The sequence below is a fragment of the Bos grunniens genome, chromosome 27, assembly GCF_055505025.1.
Source record: "Bos grunniens cultivar Pamir isolate PY7600 chromosome 27, Bosgru_T2T1.0, whole genome shotgun sequence".
NCBI classification, from domain to species: Eukaryota; Metazoa; Chordata; class Mammalia; order Artiodactyla; family Bovidae; genus Bos; species Bos grunniens.
In genome coordinates this window covers 25,660,002-25,675,968 of record NC_141191.1, presented here as the reverse complement: position 1 = coordinate 25,675,968, position 15,967 = coordinate 25,660,002, and the positions used below count along the sequence as shown (strand labels likewise).

The window sequence follows — 15,967 nt, the reverse complement described above, 5'->3', positions numbered from 1 at the left end:
TAAGCATATTTGTGCATGTAAGTGTGTGCCTGGGTAGACTTACCTTTTTCAATTATACAAATTAGTATGTTATACAGACTGCTATACAGCTTGCTTTTGTCTCTTTTTGTATATTGAGATCAAAAGAATCCCCCTGGAATGTAGGAGACATAGGAGATGTGGGTTTGATCCCTGAGTCAGGAAGGTCCCCAGGAAAAGGGAATGGCAATCCACTCCAGTATTCTTGCCTGGAGAATCCCACGGACAGAGGAGCCTAGCAGAGTACAGTCCAAAGGGTTGCAAAGAGTTGGACGCGACTGAGCACAGCACAGCATAGCGTTTGTTCTTATATAGCTATTGAGTATGAAAGTTGCGTAGCTTTCTATGCTAATAACACCACACGAACAGACATGTATGTTGTTTGCTACATTTTGCTACTACGAATTACAGCACAAATAATAATCTTTAAGGATCCCTGTGCAAATCAATTTAGTAAATGTTATTTTGTGTGCTCAGTAGCTCAGTCCTGTCTGATTCTTTGTGACCCCATGGACAGTAGCCCATCAGACTCCTCTGTCCATGGAATTTTCCAGGCAAGAATACTGGAGCAGGTTGCCATTTCCTCCTCCAGGGTGTCTTCCCAGCCCAGGGATCGAAACTGTGTCTATTGTGTCTCCTGCACTGGCTGGCAGATTCTTTACCACTGCGCTTAGAAATCCAAATGTTATTTTACTCATCTGTATCTTCTGACTTTTATGTTATTTATAGTTTTTTACTACTCAATAGTAGGATTATTTTAATTACACAACGAAAGATAAGTTTAAAAATAAAATTGAAATTAAGAAAAATCAATAAAAAGGAAAGAATCCAAAGGCATTAGTAGAGAAAAGGAAGGAGAACAATACTGTTAGTCACTCAGTTGTGTCCGGCTCTTTGTGACACAATGGATTGTTGCCCTCCAGGCTCCTCTGTCCATGGGATTCTCCAATCAAGAATACTGGAATGGGTTGCCATGTCCTACTCCAGGGGATCTTCCCAACCCAGGGATTGAGCTTGTGTCTCTCACATTGCAGGTGGATTCTTTACCACTGAGCCACCAGGGAAGCCCATAGAACAACAGAACTATCCTCCAAAGGAAATACTTTTTCTTTCTAGGTTTTCCACTTAGTTAAAAAAATCAAGTCTATGTTGGCTAGTTTGACTGGTATTTAGATTAGCAATTTGTAATTAATGATTTGGGCTTCCCTCACAGCTCAGTTGGTAAAGAATCCACTGGCAATGCAGGAGACCCCGGTTCGATTCCTGGATCGGGAAGATCCGCTGGAGAAGGGATAGGCTACCCACTCCAGTATTGATGATTAATAAAACTTTGCATAGGTAACAAGCATGCAAGGTAACTGGGCTCCAGTTGCCCACACTGGCATTCTCTACCTGCTATGCTATTTTAGTGGTGCAACTGTTTATTGGCTAAATTTTATTAAGCACATCACCCTGTTCCCCAGAGAAGCTGATCTGCTGAGGTGTGTGATGACGATTCCTGATGGGAACTATGTCTTCAGGGAGGGATCAGGAATGAAGGGAGAGCAACTGTGTCTAAATATAAAGAGCGCTGAAGATTCAAAGACAGCAGAAATGAAAGTACCCTCAGGAAATACTGTGGCTTGTACAATGAAGGCAACCTTTTCCTGAAATGGGCTACTAACTTAAGGCCATTAGAAGAGGGTACATGCCAGGGATAAACTGGGAGACTGGGACTGACATATGCACCCTACTATATACAAAATAGAGAACTAATAAGAACCTGCTGAGTAGAGCACAGGGAGCTCTACTCAATAATCTGTAATAATTGATATGGGAAAGAATCTAAAAAGAAGAGGGGATATATGTATATGTATAACTGATTCACTTCGCTGTACACCTGAAACTAACACAACATTGCAAATCATCTGTTTTCCAATAAAAAATAAATAAAACAAAACCATATTTGGCTAACCAATCCCTTTTAGTATAACCTTCAGTTCAGTTCAGTTGTCACTCAGTCGTGTCCGACTCTTTGCGACCCCATGAATCACAGCATGCCAGGCGTCCCCGTCCATCACCAACTCCCAGAGTTCACTCAGACTCACGTCCATCGAGTCAGTGATGCCATCCAGCCATCTCATCCTCTGTCGTCCCCTTCTCCTGCCCCCAGTCCCTCCCAGCATCAGAGTCTTTTCCAATGAGTCAGCTCTTCACATGAGGTGGCCAAAGTACTGGAGTTCCAGCTTTAGCATCATTCCTTCCAAAGGAATCCCAGGGCTGATCTCCTTCAGAATGGACTGGTTGGATCTCCTTGCAGTCCAAGGGACTCTCAGGAGTCTTCTCCAACACTTTATCCTTATATATAAAACTCGTATTTCTCTCAACTCAACAAAGTCTTAAACTGATAAATTATGAATAGACTATAATATTTAAAAAGAACATGGTACATGGTGGGTGTTCTTTGGGTTAAAATCTTTACTTTTATTAGTTTAGAAGCAAAATAAAGACTAGAGCTATACTCCTTTCTGAGCAAGGTGACCTTTTTACCTGACATCAGAGACAACTATCCTAACAGGATTGAAATTTTTATTTTTGTACACTTATGTGTACATAAACTAAAACTAATTTTCAATAATCAAAGTTCCTCTTTGCCTTTTAACTCTCAATTATTTTTCCCATATTCTGTGGTCAGACTTATTTTGCTAAGTCATTCTCTAATTACCATTTCTTCTCTGAGTCAATAAAAATTTAGAGTTCCTACTAAGGGGCAGGCACCATGCCTACAGAGCAAAACATATTCCCTCATCTCTGACTTCTAAAGGTTTAGGAGAAATAAATAGGCTGTATTCTTCCTTTTCCCAAAGGAAAAGAGAATTCTCTTTCAGAGAAGGTCTTAGCCAAAAAGAAAAAAAAAAAAAAAACACTTCAATTTAAAAAATGTAGCTCTTTCTGCAAACTTCGGCGGGAACATTCAGATTAATTATTTCTAGCAAGTACTTACTCACCATGGGCCAAAACATCTTGCTGAACTGAGGCAATTATCTGTTTTCTTCCTTAGCTCTACTGTGGTGCAGAATACGGAATAGAGGGGGACGGAAGCACGCAGACACCTGCTATTGTCGCTCTGCAGGAGGTTATCATTTAATGAGATTTTGTAAAGGAGCATGACTGCTGTGTACAGGAGCTGCCAAATCAAAAGTGTTCTGATTTACTTCTTGTTTGTTTAAGATAATGGGGTGACTAGGCTTGGCAGTATTCTTCATTTCCTCATTAGGATAAAATCTCCCCTCTCTAGCACCTCCATGTCTGCACTTAGGAAACAGATAATTACGCTGTATTCAGGAGTCCCATTACTATCCTTAAAAATGAATGCCATGTTGGACGAATTGGGAGGGCAGCACAGACCCACATACACTATGATGTGTAAAATAGAGAGCTAGTGGGAAGCTGCTGGATATCCCAGGGAGCTCAGCTCAGTGCCCTGTGATGACCGAGAGGCTTGGGGTTGGAGGGAGGTCCAGGAAGGAGGGGATATGTGTATACTTATAGCTGAGTCACTTCGTTGTACAGCAGAAACTAACACATTGTAAAGCAATTCAATTTAAAAGAGAAAAGGTATTCATAACAACAACAAAAAAGAAGAATGCTGTTAGAAATGAACATGAGGGAATTCCCTGGTAGTCCAGTGATTAGGACTCGGTGCTCAGGGTTCAATTCTGGTCAGGGAACTAAGATCCCTGCAAGCAGAAGAACACAGCATCCCCCCCACACACACCAAGAAATGAATATGGGATAGATCAAGGGCATCAGGGGCACTGGAAACACTTCAGGAGATGATAAGATTTAAGAAGACCTCAGTTTCCTCATTGCTACCAGATGCTCTCTGAACACATCCCTCTAGCTCTCACATTCCATGAAGCTGTTTTTATTAGTATCTTGGAAGTAATTTCCCCTTTTATTTTTCTAAATGTATCCCCTGAGCCAGTTCAAAACAGCAGAAAAATTTACAAGATTATTTTTCTTAAAATACGAGCATTATCTTTGAAATGCTTTGGATTTCAATTTTAAAATACTTTATGGGTTATATTTTCCCCATGATTGCTCTCACATATTGGATCCTTTTTCTCAAAAGCATTCTTAGGGAGTATGGCTATGAGATCTAAAACATTTCTAAGACCTCAATCATTTACACTGAAACAATAAAGTTGGAAATCTTATTTTTTATTCACAAGCTCTCCACTGTCTCAGCTGGCATTGGCGAATCTTAATTATGTTTTTAGTGTCTCATATAATTTTGAATAGCTCCTATTTAGGAGTTATCATCAAAGAGTGTTGTGATGTATTTCAAAAGCAGCAACGGAATCATCTTTGAATAGTGGTAGCTATCTTTTAGGCAAAAAAATCTACAGCCAATGCCAGTAGGCAGGGATATAAGCTCTAATGAGCTTATGAGATCTTTAAATATTTCTGAAAAAAGAAATAGATGATATGTCTGCACTAGAACAGAGTACTAGGCACTAGACCACGGAAGGTTTTGTTTCAAGATGACCATTTCTTTATGTCACTAGCTTCTTCAGGATAGTATCAGGGAAATCTGACTGATCTAAATCTATGTGCTGTGTTAACCCTGAATTATCTGGGTCTCTGCCACCGGAAAGCGAATGTCAAAACTGGTCTAAGAAAAAAATGGTTCTTTGTTAGAGGACTTCCCTGGTGGTCCAGTGGTGGAGAATCTGCCTGCCAGCGCAGGGGATGCAGGTTTGATCCTTGGTCCAGGAGGACCCCACATGCCGCAGGGCAAGCCATCAGCGCTGAGCCGGTGCTCTAGAGCCCGGGAGCTGCCACGAGAGAAGCCAGCAAGCGAGAGGCCAGCGCAGGGCAACGAAGACTGGCCCCCACTCTCCGCAACTGGAGAAAGCCCGCGCTCAGTGACCAAGAGCCAGCACAGCCATAAGTGAACAAAGAAGTTCTTTTAAAAATAAACTTACAAGAGCTAGCACTGACAACAGATTGGATAAAAAGATACTGAAACCCTTTTTTCATTCAAATTTTAAATTTCTGAAAGGCCCATTCCATTGTATAACTTATTTTATAATTTGTTATAGAAGTTGAAAAGTTGTTACATAGTGGCAAGTGGTAAGAAGTTTCGATAACACAAGACTAAATGCCCAGAACACATAAATCTAGAGAAAAATGTATGTGAAAGTAACTTATAAAGAGACTGGACCCTATCACTAGAATACTAGGGAACTATTATTATTAATAATAGGATGAATAATAATAGCACTACTATTATTAATAATATTATTAATAATATTATATATTAATATTTAATTATATTTAAATAATAATACTAGGAACTATTACTATCTGCTGGGGGCCAGCTGATGTTTCTTGCTGTCATGTTAAGAAACCCCTATGGACATGACCTTATTAAATAGTCAATAAATAATGTTTCCTTTTCCCACTTCCATTTCCTTTTCTCTATGTACTAACATGTCCTGCTCTCTGAGGCTTTTCGCTTGTGTGCACCTTCAGTCCATGCTGGGTTCTGTCTTGGTCAGTGAGGCAGACCTCATTTTATTGCACTTCCCAGATACTGTATTGTGTTTGGCACCAACTGAAGGTTTGTGGCAACCTGGCCTTGAGCGAGTCTACTGGCGCCATTTTTCCAAGAGCATTTGCTCACTTTGTGTCTCTCTGTCACATTGTGGTGATTCTCCCTGTATTTCAAAGCCTCCACCAGAAGAAACATTTATGACTTGCTGAAGGCTCAGATGATGGTGAACATTTTTCAGCAATACACTATTTTAAAAATGAGGTATGTACATGGTTTTTGTAGACTTAATGCTGCTGCACGCTGAAAAGACTACAGTGTAAACACCATTTCTAAATGCACCAAGAGGCCAAAAAAATGTCGCATGACTCACTTTATTGCAACACTTGCTTTAAAGCCATGGTCGGGAATGGAACCCGAAATATCTCCAAGGTTGGCCTGTATCAAAGTTATGGCTATTCCCTAAGACAAAGTATGGAGAAGGCAATGGCACCCCACTCCAGCACCCTTGCCTAGAAAATCCCATGGGCGGAGGAATCTGGTGGGCCGCAGTCCAGAGGGTCGCACAGAGTTGGACACGACTGAAGCGACTTAGCAGCAGCAGCAGCAAGACAAAGTAACCGACAGTACTGCATTTTCCACTAAGGATAGCATGTAACACAGATTTTTCCCTTACAGGTTGTGGGACTGGAAAGTATCTGAAAGTGAACAGCCAGGTACATACCCTGGGCTGTGACTACTGTGCACCACTGGTCGAGATTGCCCGGAGCAGAGGCTGTGAAGTCATGGTGTGTGACAACCTTAACCTCCCCTTCAGGGATCAGGGCTTCGATGCCATCATCTCCATAGGCGGTAAGGCAACCCCATCACAGGGTCGCTCTTCACCGTGAGAATAACGCTACCTGGTTGAGGACACTCTCACAACTCAACAGCCATGCTTTGCAGAAAGATCCATGTAATTCATTTTATCTAATTTTTAAAAAAGCATTTCAACTGAATTATTTAATTTCAAGTGTCCTTACAGTGGTACATGAGATTCTTTTATCTAGTTTAACCCTCAAACTGTTGCTTTCCTCTTTTGGACGACTCATTCCAGTTTCTTCCACTTATGAATGACAAACTATTAGGCTTGTACTCATTGAAAACAGTACTTTGCTCTACTGAAATGAAGCCAGCTTCTTACAACGTGAATTAGATCTCTAGAAGTCATACTACTTTTTTCAGCCCACAAGTGTGGCCTTTACTAGCAGAATATTCTAAGAGTAACGCACTGACTGTCACTGGAAGGATGTCACCAACCTGCCACTCATGGTACAGAAGTCTCTGGGGAAGACAGCCCCACCTGGTCCCAGACTGCACTGGAGTTACATTGCCCCCTCGTTCTCTCACTGTCAGAGATCATTCAAAAATCTAGGGAATACACCTGTCATATTCTCCCAACAAGTGTGCCCATAAAATACACATGCCAAAAATGAAAAGAAACAGCAAAAATCCATGCCTGAGATATGTACAGATAAGGCTCATTTTCCTAGAAGAGGAAATGGCAACCCACTTCAGGATTCTTGCCTGGAAAATCCCATGGACAGAGGAGCCTGACAGTCCATGGGGTCGCAAAGAGTCGGACACAACTGAGTGACTGAGCACAAGGCTCATTTTACCCAATACATGTATTCCTGAAACCTAGTATGTTAGTCATATTTAAATATGCTAGAGAATCATGCTATGTAAGGGAATATCATGGCAAATTCTTTTTCAAAGTGAGAAATCTCGTGCAAGGCAAATTATTTCCTCCAACACACTTTTAAAATAATTAACATATTTGAATATAACAAGCTTTATCAAAGCAAGGTGAGTCTATACAAAACTGCTAGATATTAATAAACATATAGAATACGACTATTTTCTCTCTCCTGAAATAAACAAGAAATCAACTTATTCACACTAATTGGGAACTGTATATCTGCAAAGTGAGGGGATGCAGACCTGGATGTCATGACCTTGGAACCAGTTAGGACTGGCAAGAGATGGTTGTCATGGAAACCTGCTCTTTGACAGCCCTACTTCTCTGCTTTTGAAACTGTTAACTCCATTTGGTTGTAAGAATTAAGAGAAGGGATTCTTGTTGAACCAAGAAACACTACACTGTCCTCTGAATCTTCAGTAGGAAGAAAGTTTTTGGTCTGGTCATGCCACCTGAAGAACTAGAAACTGCAGCAAGGTCAGAGAAGTGCTTGCTCTTCTTTTGTTTACTTTAGTTGTAGAATTTCTACTGCCAGCAACCTACAAATATGCTGTGCTGCTGAACCACCGCTGGGGTGTGGGACTACTGACCAACTCTGCTCTTTCAGAAAATGCTCCATGTTGTACATTGTTGAGTCCTTCTTTTCATCCAGCTGAAGTCTCCTGCCCGAAGATGAGATGAGAACAGCTGGCTGCCATCTTCCAGTGAAAAACGCTTCCTTCAGTGGAAACCCAGCATGTGTTTTTATGAACTGTGGTCATTTTCCAGTTAGTTTTTACATTTAGAACTAGGAGAAATTTCACTAAACTGTCTCTCCTATGTCCACATAGATTTACTTCCCTATTTAGAATGCTGTATGTTGGCATTTCTTGCTTAACATGAAGAAATATATTTTTACTATTTTTAAATATATAAATATATATTTTCCATGTCTCTTAATAATAATACGAGAGGGTAAGCATCAAACCCAATTAGACATTCCTTATGTTTTACTGACAGATAACAAAAAGAAACAGTCTTTCTACTTACTTTTAGAATAGGATGATAAAATTTTTATAAAAATTTGTCCATATATTGAAATGGGGTAAACCAACTTTTCATGCCAGTGGGTCTCAACTTGAGATTATATTGTACCCCACTCTCAGGGGATATTTGTCAACGTTTGGAGGGATTTTTGGTTGTCACAACTGAGCGTTGTTATGTTCAACTGTTGTCTACTTGGTCCCCACTGCCTTGCAATAAAGAATTATCCAGCTTGTTTAAAAATGCCAATAAAAAAATAAAAATAAAAATAAATAAATAAAAATGCCAATAGTGCTGAGGTTGTAAAATTCTGCTTCTACTGTGTTTCCCCTGGGAGCAATGGTTCTGTATTTGTTAGTTCAGTGTTCACAGGACATTATAGAACATAATTTCTGTGAATAATTAGAATTGATTGTATTCTTGTGTTTTGACTGTGAGAGGAGAAAAAAGCATCATTAAAATAGGATGATTTTAATACAGTAATGTCTTTTTAGCAGACTTTATAGGCCTTTATAGACTTTATAGGTTCAGCAGCACAGCCTGTTGTAGGTTGCTGGCCGTAGAAATTCTACAACTGAAGTAAACAAAAGCAGAGCAAGCACTTCTCTGACCTCTCTGCAGTTTCTAGTTCTTCAGGTGGCATGACCATACCCTACTAAACCCATGGATTCCGAATACTTATAGTCAAATGAGACACACCTGAAAAATTAAATAACAATACATCATAAAATACCAAGATATAACAGGACTTTTAAGATGACTATGTGTAACCTCATATGATTCTGGAATCCAGTCACTGAATTCGACCTACCCATGTGTTCAATCAACACCCTATCCTACAGGAAACATACACCAAGTGCTACTTTTGCCTTTAAATTATGATTTTTAAACAACAAGGGACTTCTCTATTCTTTAAAATTCAACACAGTTTCCTGACATTGCTAATTCATATAAATACATCTTTAAGTCCCACTTATTTACAATGTTTCTTAATAGAATATGTGTGTATAGGCATGTATAATACATTTTATATGCACTGTAAGTTTTTCTTTTTCTAAAACATCTGGCTTAAAAGTTACTTAGTATTATATGTTAAATATATAAAAGATTCAGATATTTCCTGGGTGAAATTATGGTATTAAAATGGATTATCACATAAGCAATATTAAGGAATGAAAAGTGTAAAGATATTCTTCCTTAAAAGCAAAACTTCTGAAGCCAAGAATCCTAAAGTGTTGAAGGCCTATAAAGTCTGCTAAAAAGACACTGCTGTATTAAAATCATCCTATTTTAATGGTGTTTTTTCCCCTCTCACAGTCAAAACACAAAAACACAGTCAATTCTAATTATTCACAGAAGTTATGTTCTATAATGTCCTGTGAACACTGAATTAACAAATACCGAACCATTGCTCCCAGGGGAAACACAGGATTAGGTTCTTGTGAGCCTCTGGTCACAATATTTTTATCAATTAATCAACAGAGAAATCATGAACAAAAACACAAAAATGCAAAACACACGGCACTAAATAGACCGTGAAAAGGACACTTGTTGACACTACGAGAGCTGAGACAGGAACGGATCAGCTCCTCCTCAGACCCCAGCTGGGAACACGTGCCTTGGGAAGCTCAACTTTTGGGTTGTTCTATGCACGTCAAGGAATGACCACAAAAATGCTGAGCATACAGACTTCTGAAGTTATAAAAAAATTTTAGCAAGTGAGCAAATTTGTGGATACAGAATCCACAGGTGATAAGGATCAACTATGTTTAGAAAACACACCCATGGAAGTTTCAGGGTGAATTAGGTGCAAGATATGGGAGATATTAACGACCAGGAGTAGTCACAGATCTGAATGTCAGTGCTCTCCTAAATCTGACTCAATCCTGACTTCTCTGCCCCCTTTTGGCTCATTGACCAAGACACTACTCAAGAAGTGTAAGCTCTGGGGGGGACTTTCTTGGTGGCCCAGTGGTTAAGATTCTGCACTCCCAATGCAGGAGGCCTGGGTTGGAGCCCTGGGTGGGGAACTAAGATCCCATAGGCCCTGCTTGCTGCATGGTGTGGCCAAAAAATAACAAAAATTTAAAAAGACATCAATAAATTAAAAAAAAAAAGAGTGTAAGCTTTCAAACTGACCTTTGCAAAGGGCTCATTCTTCACTGTCACTAGCCTGACACCTAGTGAAGTAAAGTGATCAGTCAACAATCACAAAGCTGGTCACTGCTAGATCCAGGACAAAATATACTGGTGTCTTGTTCTCTAAATGCATCTGAGGGTCTCCCTGGTGGCTCAGTGTAAAGAATCGCCTGTCAGTGCAGGAGACACAGGTTTGATCCCTGATCTGGGAGGATCCGACATGCCAGGGAACTAAGCCCATGCGCCCCAACTACTGAGTCTGTGCTCTAGAGCCCGGGCGCTGCGACTACTGAGCCCGTGTGTCGCAACTGCTGAAGCCGCAAGGCCTGGAGCCTGTGCTCTGCGACAAGACCACTGCAACAAGCGGCTTGCGCACTGCGACCAGAGAGTGGCCACAGCTAGAGAAAAACCCATGCAGCAACGAAGACCCAGCACAGCTGTAAATAACTAACTTAAATGCATTTGAACCTTGGGCCTCTAGGTTCCTGCATGGTATAGGAAGAGAAACCAGGGTTTGTGCTCTGCTGATGGGAAAGCAAACCTGATTGGGAACAACACAAAGTGTGCCTCCTGGATAATCTTGCTTTGACAGCTTTATCTATATAATAATCTCACTTTAGACATTTACTAGCTCTCTGTGCCGTGTAAACTAAAGAGGTTTATTTGTACCTCTGCATTATGCTAAGGTTATAGGCGCTGTTTCAGCCGCTCTACTCACATCTGAGCAGCAATGTCCAGACTCTCTTTAGAGCCAATTTCCTACCTGAAATAAGTGATAAGCTTGTGTGAGGAAAAATAATGTGATGTTTTTTCTTAACACAGTGTGATTAAACTCTAGGAGCTCACAGACTGTGGCTGCTGCTAAGTCACTTCAGTCGTGTCTGACTCTGTGTGACCTCATAGATAACAGACTAGTACTTTCTAAATCCTGTTTGATAAAAATGCATCTAATAACCCCCCTAAGACTAGATACAGGCAATCCCACTTGACTCTCATTTTAACTTGCAAAGAACTGCAAGTAAAACAGTGACCGGTAAGTTGCTTTTTCTTAAGTAAATACAATTTCATATTATATTATTAAAAATTATAAGGAATCATTTGGTTTGGAGGTTGGATGGCTTACCTTTGCATTTTCTAAACAGAAATGTTTTTTTAACATTTTCTCTACTTACACTTGCTTATTAACCAACTGTATTAATCAACCAGTGGTGTCAATCTTGTGATGCTTCAGAAGTACAAATCATTCATTAAAACAAGTTATTTCATAGAATTCTACTAGGGAACATTTACCTAACTTAGGGTTAGCTCTCCCTTTCAAATTGTATTAATTCACACTGGTCGTTCTTCTGGCTAATGAAATTCACAGGATTTTAGAACTGGAAGAGGCCTTACAGATTGTTTATTCTAGGTGTCTTCTTATACATGAAGAGACAGAGTCCAGAGAAGTTACATAAGTGTCCAAGATTAGTTGCCAATGGCACCCCACTCCAATACTCTTGCCTGGATAACCTCATGGACAGTGGAGCCTGGTAGGCTGCAGTCCATGGGGTCACTAAGAGTCAGACATGACTGAGCGACTTCACTTTCACTTTTCACTGTCATGCATTGGAGAAGGAGATGGCAACCCACTCCAGTGTTCTTGCCTGGAGAATCCCAGGGACGGTGAAGCCTGGTGGGCTGCCGTCTGTGGGGTCGCACAGAGTCGGACATAACTGCAGCGACTTAGCAGCAGCAGCAGCAGCAGCTGTCTAATAAGCAGAGGCATCTCATTTTGTTGCACTTTGCGGACACTGCGTTTTTACAAATGGAAGGTTGGGGCAACCTTGCACTGAGCCTGTTGTCTATTGGCGCTGTTCTGCCAACAGCGTTTGCTCACTTTGGGTCCCTGTGTCACATTTTAGTAACGTTTTCAACTTTCTCATTATCATTATCTTTGCGTGGTGACCTGTGATCTTGGGTGTACTGCTGCAAAAAGATTATGACTTACGGAAGGCTCAGGTGATGGTTAGCAGTTTTTAGCAATATTTTTAAATTAAGGTACATACATTGTTTTTTAGTGCATAATGCTAGTGCACACTTAACTGATTACAGTATAGTGTAAGTATCACTTTTACATGCACTGGGAAACCAAGAATTCGTGTGACTTTATTCATTCCAGTGGTCTGGAAGCAAACCCACAGTATCTCCAGGGTCTGCCGATATAGGAAACAAAATTAAAAATTATGCTTCTCCTGAAACCAGGTCTGTGCTATTTCTACCATCTGCCCAAGCTGCAGGAAATAAGGAGTACTTACAACATGTCAAGGGCTTCTCAGGTGACACAGTGGGAAAAGAATCCACCTGCCAATGCAGGAGATGCAAGATATGCAGGTTCAATCCCTAGGTTGGGAAGATCCCCTGGAGGAGGAAATGGTAACCCACTCCAGTATTCATCAAAATTGCATCACTGTTATATGGAAAACACTAGTCTATAAATGTGTAGACTAGTATTTATATAGAAAATACTAGTCTATAAATGTGTATACACACTGAGATCCAGTTTCTTCTTTTTCAGTCATACATCATTTTTCTACAAAACAAAGAAGAATCAGAGCCATAAAAGAAATGGCCAGGGTCCTAGTTCCTGGGGGCCAGCTGATGATTTATGTTTGGGCCATGGAACAGAAGAACCGGCACTTTGAGAAGCAAGACGTGCTTGTTCCCTGGAACAAAGCCTTGTGCTCCCAACGCCTCTCGGAATCCGGCCAGCCGGGGAGAAAGCAGGAGTGTGGGCGCCCAGAAAGAGGCTATCCCTACCACCCGGCCTGCTCCGCCTGTCACTGTTCCGTGTGTTTTGAGGGGCGCTGCAACTCGAAGCGGTCCCACAGTGTGGACTGCGACTCTGTTCTGGCTGGCACCTGCTGTGCAAATATTTCCAAGGAAGGCGAGGAAGAAAACGGATTCTATAACACACTGGGGAAATCGTTTCGCTCCTGGTTTTCCTCTAGATCTTTGGATGAATCCACTCTGAGGAAGCAAATTGAAAAAGTGAGACCCCTGAAAAGCACAGAAAGTTGGGCCAATAGCGCGATATCCATCCAGCCTTCAAGACACTCAAGTTTCGACTTAGGTCATCCAGAGACTTTGTCAGCAGGAGAGCAAAATTTAGATGAGGAAGTGTTTGTGGAGCCGTCTCAAGGACCTCGGGAGTGGCTGAGGGCGCCCACCACATGCAAACAGCTAAACGGAGACCATCCCGGAGTCATAAGGAGAAACGGAGATGGGCATTTTCTGGGTGGCGTCAATGCTAAGGAGAGCTGTGTGGATGAAGATAACTTAGAAGAGGGCACCGCTTCTGGTAGTAAATTATGGAGGAGGATTTCTGCAGCAGATTCCACAGACTCCAACCCAGGGGACGCCATTTCTGTCGAAGAACAACAGCCCGACGTTTTGGATTCCAGAGCCTTTATGCGTTATTACCACGTGTTTCGAGAAGGTGAGCTCTGCGGCCTGCTGAAGGAGAGTGTGTCGGAGCTCCATATTCTGAGCTCTGGGAACGACCACGGCAACTGGTGTGTCATTGCAGAGAAGAGGGAGAGCTGTGACTGATGGGATCATCTCAGACACGCCCTCCAAAAGAGGAACCACGTTCTTCTCACTGGGTTTGTGATGTGGTTCCTGGAACTGGCATCCAACGTTGTTATTTGGTCTGTGTTTAATCTATTTAGATTCTCTACAGACTATGAATTCAGCATCTTCTCAGTCAAGCACAGTGCTTGGCTATCTAAAGCATCTGACAAAGTCTTTGTGGTTAAAGGTTAATAGAAGAGATCTGAATAAGCAATAGAACATGAACTCCGATATGGGCAAACTGCCCTAACAATACATGTGTACATGTTTTTCAGTATTATATTGTGATTTCAAAAGATTCTGCTTTTAAGTATACCTTGTAAAAACATCATTTGTATGCAGTAAGGGGTAATTCCTATCTCTAGTTATAATTTACCGCTGCACAAATCTGATCAATTATTTCATGGCCAAGGCCTTGCTTCTGCTTAAAGTCTTTAGAAAGGTGAGAGACAGTGGAGACAGACAAGCAGGGTTCTGAGAACTTTTCTAAATGATAAGCGAACTTGCTTCAAGGTAAGTAAATAACAAGGTTTTTGATGTTGCCCAGAAGGCTTTTAAAGGCACTGTCAGCATGCAGAGTAGATATGTGGGCACTAGAAGACGTTGCAAGTTATCCAGGAGGTATTTTTCCAACCTTATTAGAAGCAGGAGTATCCAGTCATGGAAAGTCCAAGACTGACTAATGAATTTTCATCTGGGAATGATGCTTTTCTTATGCACTGAAGGGATATTTAGAAAATAAAAATCTGGTTGAAGCAGCATTTTATTTTGGTTCTCGATACCAGTAGATCATTAAAGTGCAAGATATTTGGACTTGGTGGAGGGCTAACTATTGGATTTTAAACAATAATATCTGGGCATTTATCCTCTTGAAAGGGACTACATTTTAATGGTTGTAGTAAGAATTTACACAATCAAATCTTACTAACTAAAGGTTCTATTTCTGCCACTTTATAGACAAATGGATAGGTGGGCATTGCCTGATCACCACATCTGTTTATTTTTAACCATGGATCTGTTTATATCCATGTCGTGGACACTGAGACATAGCTATGATTAGGAAAAGCAGGCAAGAGTTGACCCAGGAATACAGTCTCAGACAGTTCCTTAATGAGGAGAGAATCAACACTTGACAAAAGCCTTTTTACTGTATGGGCTACTGTAAACCTGGAAGATACCCAATTCTTGTTTTGCTTTCCACTGAAATTACTAAAATAGTATAACTTTTTCTCTTCAGTGATTGTGCACTAACTAAAAATACTGATGATACTTTCAAAGAAGTTTAAAGGATTATTTTTAATGTGCATCTGAAAGTATTGAAGTTTATTATTCTCTTGGCTTCAAAATAAGATTGTGTCATCACCTTTTCGGTTGATGAGGCTGTTGGGTGGAAATGAGATCTATGATTTGTATTGTTCTGCACACAGTCTGCATTAGAGGGATGATAAAAACAAACATAAAAGTGGAATATAAATTAAAATTTAATTTAATGTCTTCCATTTCTTAAATGAGGATATTAAGCCATGAGTGTAAGTGGGGTTTTTGTTGGAAAGAAATGTTCTCAGAGTCAGAGACATTCTTCTAATTAAGGCTTGATGACCCTTCTATTATGAATGGATTTTTCCTCTCCTTGAAATCTGTTGTCACATACATCTTCATTACCAGTCTTGTTGCTTGAAATCTGTTTATAAAGTCATGGCTTTCTGGGAGGGAAGCCACCATGTAAGTTCCACCACTTACGTGGAACTCAGTTCATTAGACGGCGCCAGAAAAGCTTTGAGCAAACCTTTATGTGCAACCTCCTACACACACACACACACACACACACACACACACACACACACACCACTTTATATAAGCTAACTCTCTAGAATGGTTTTTGAGAGAAGAATATTTTC

General features: G+C 40.7%; 1 protein-coding gene across 5 annotated transcripts in view; it reads left to right on the top strand.

The window, feature by feature from the left end:
* TRMT9B (tRNA methyltransferase 9B (putative)) overlaps nt 1-15,554 on the top strand; it is a 69,254-nt gene extending 53,700 nt beyond the window's left edge. For all 5 annotated transcript variants that reach the window (XM_086380740.1, XM_086380739.1, XM_086380742.1 and 2 more), the window contains 2 exons: nt 6,236-6,409; nt 13,015-15,554. In XM_086380740.1, coding sequence (XP_086236866.1) covers nt 6,236-6,409; nt 13,015-14,048 — 1,208 coding nt within the window. In that variant the 3' untranslated portion in view covers nt 14,049-15,554. The remainder of the gene's footprint in view (nt 1-6,235; nt 6,410-13,014) is intronic.
* The last annotated feature ends 413 nt before the right edge of the window (nt 15,555-15,967 follow it).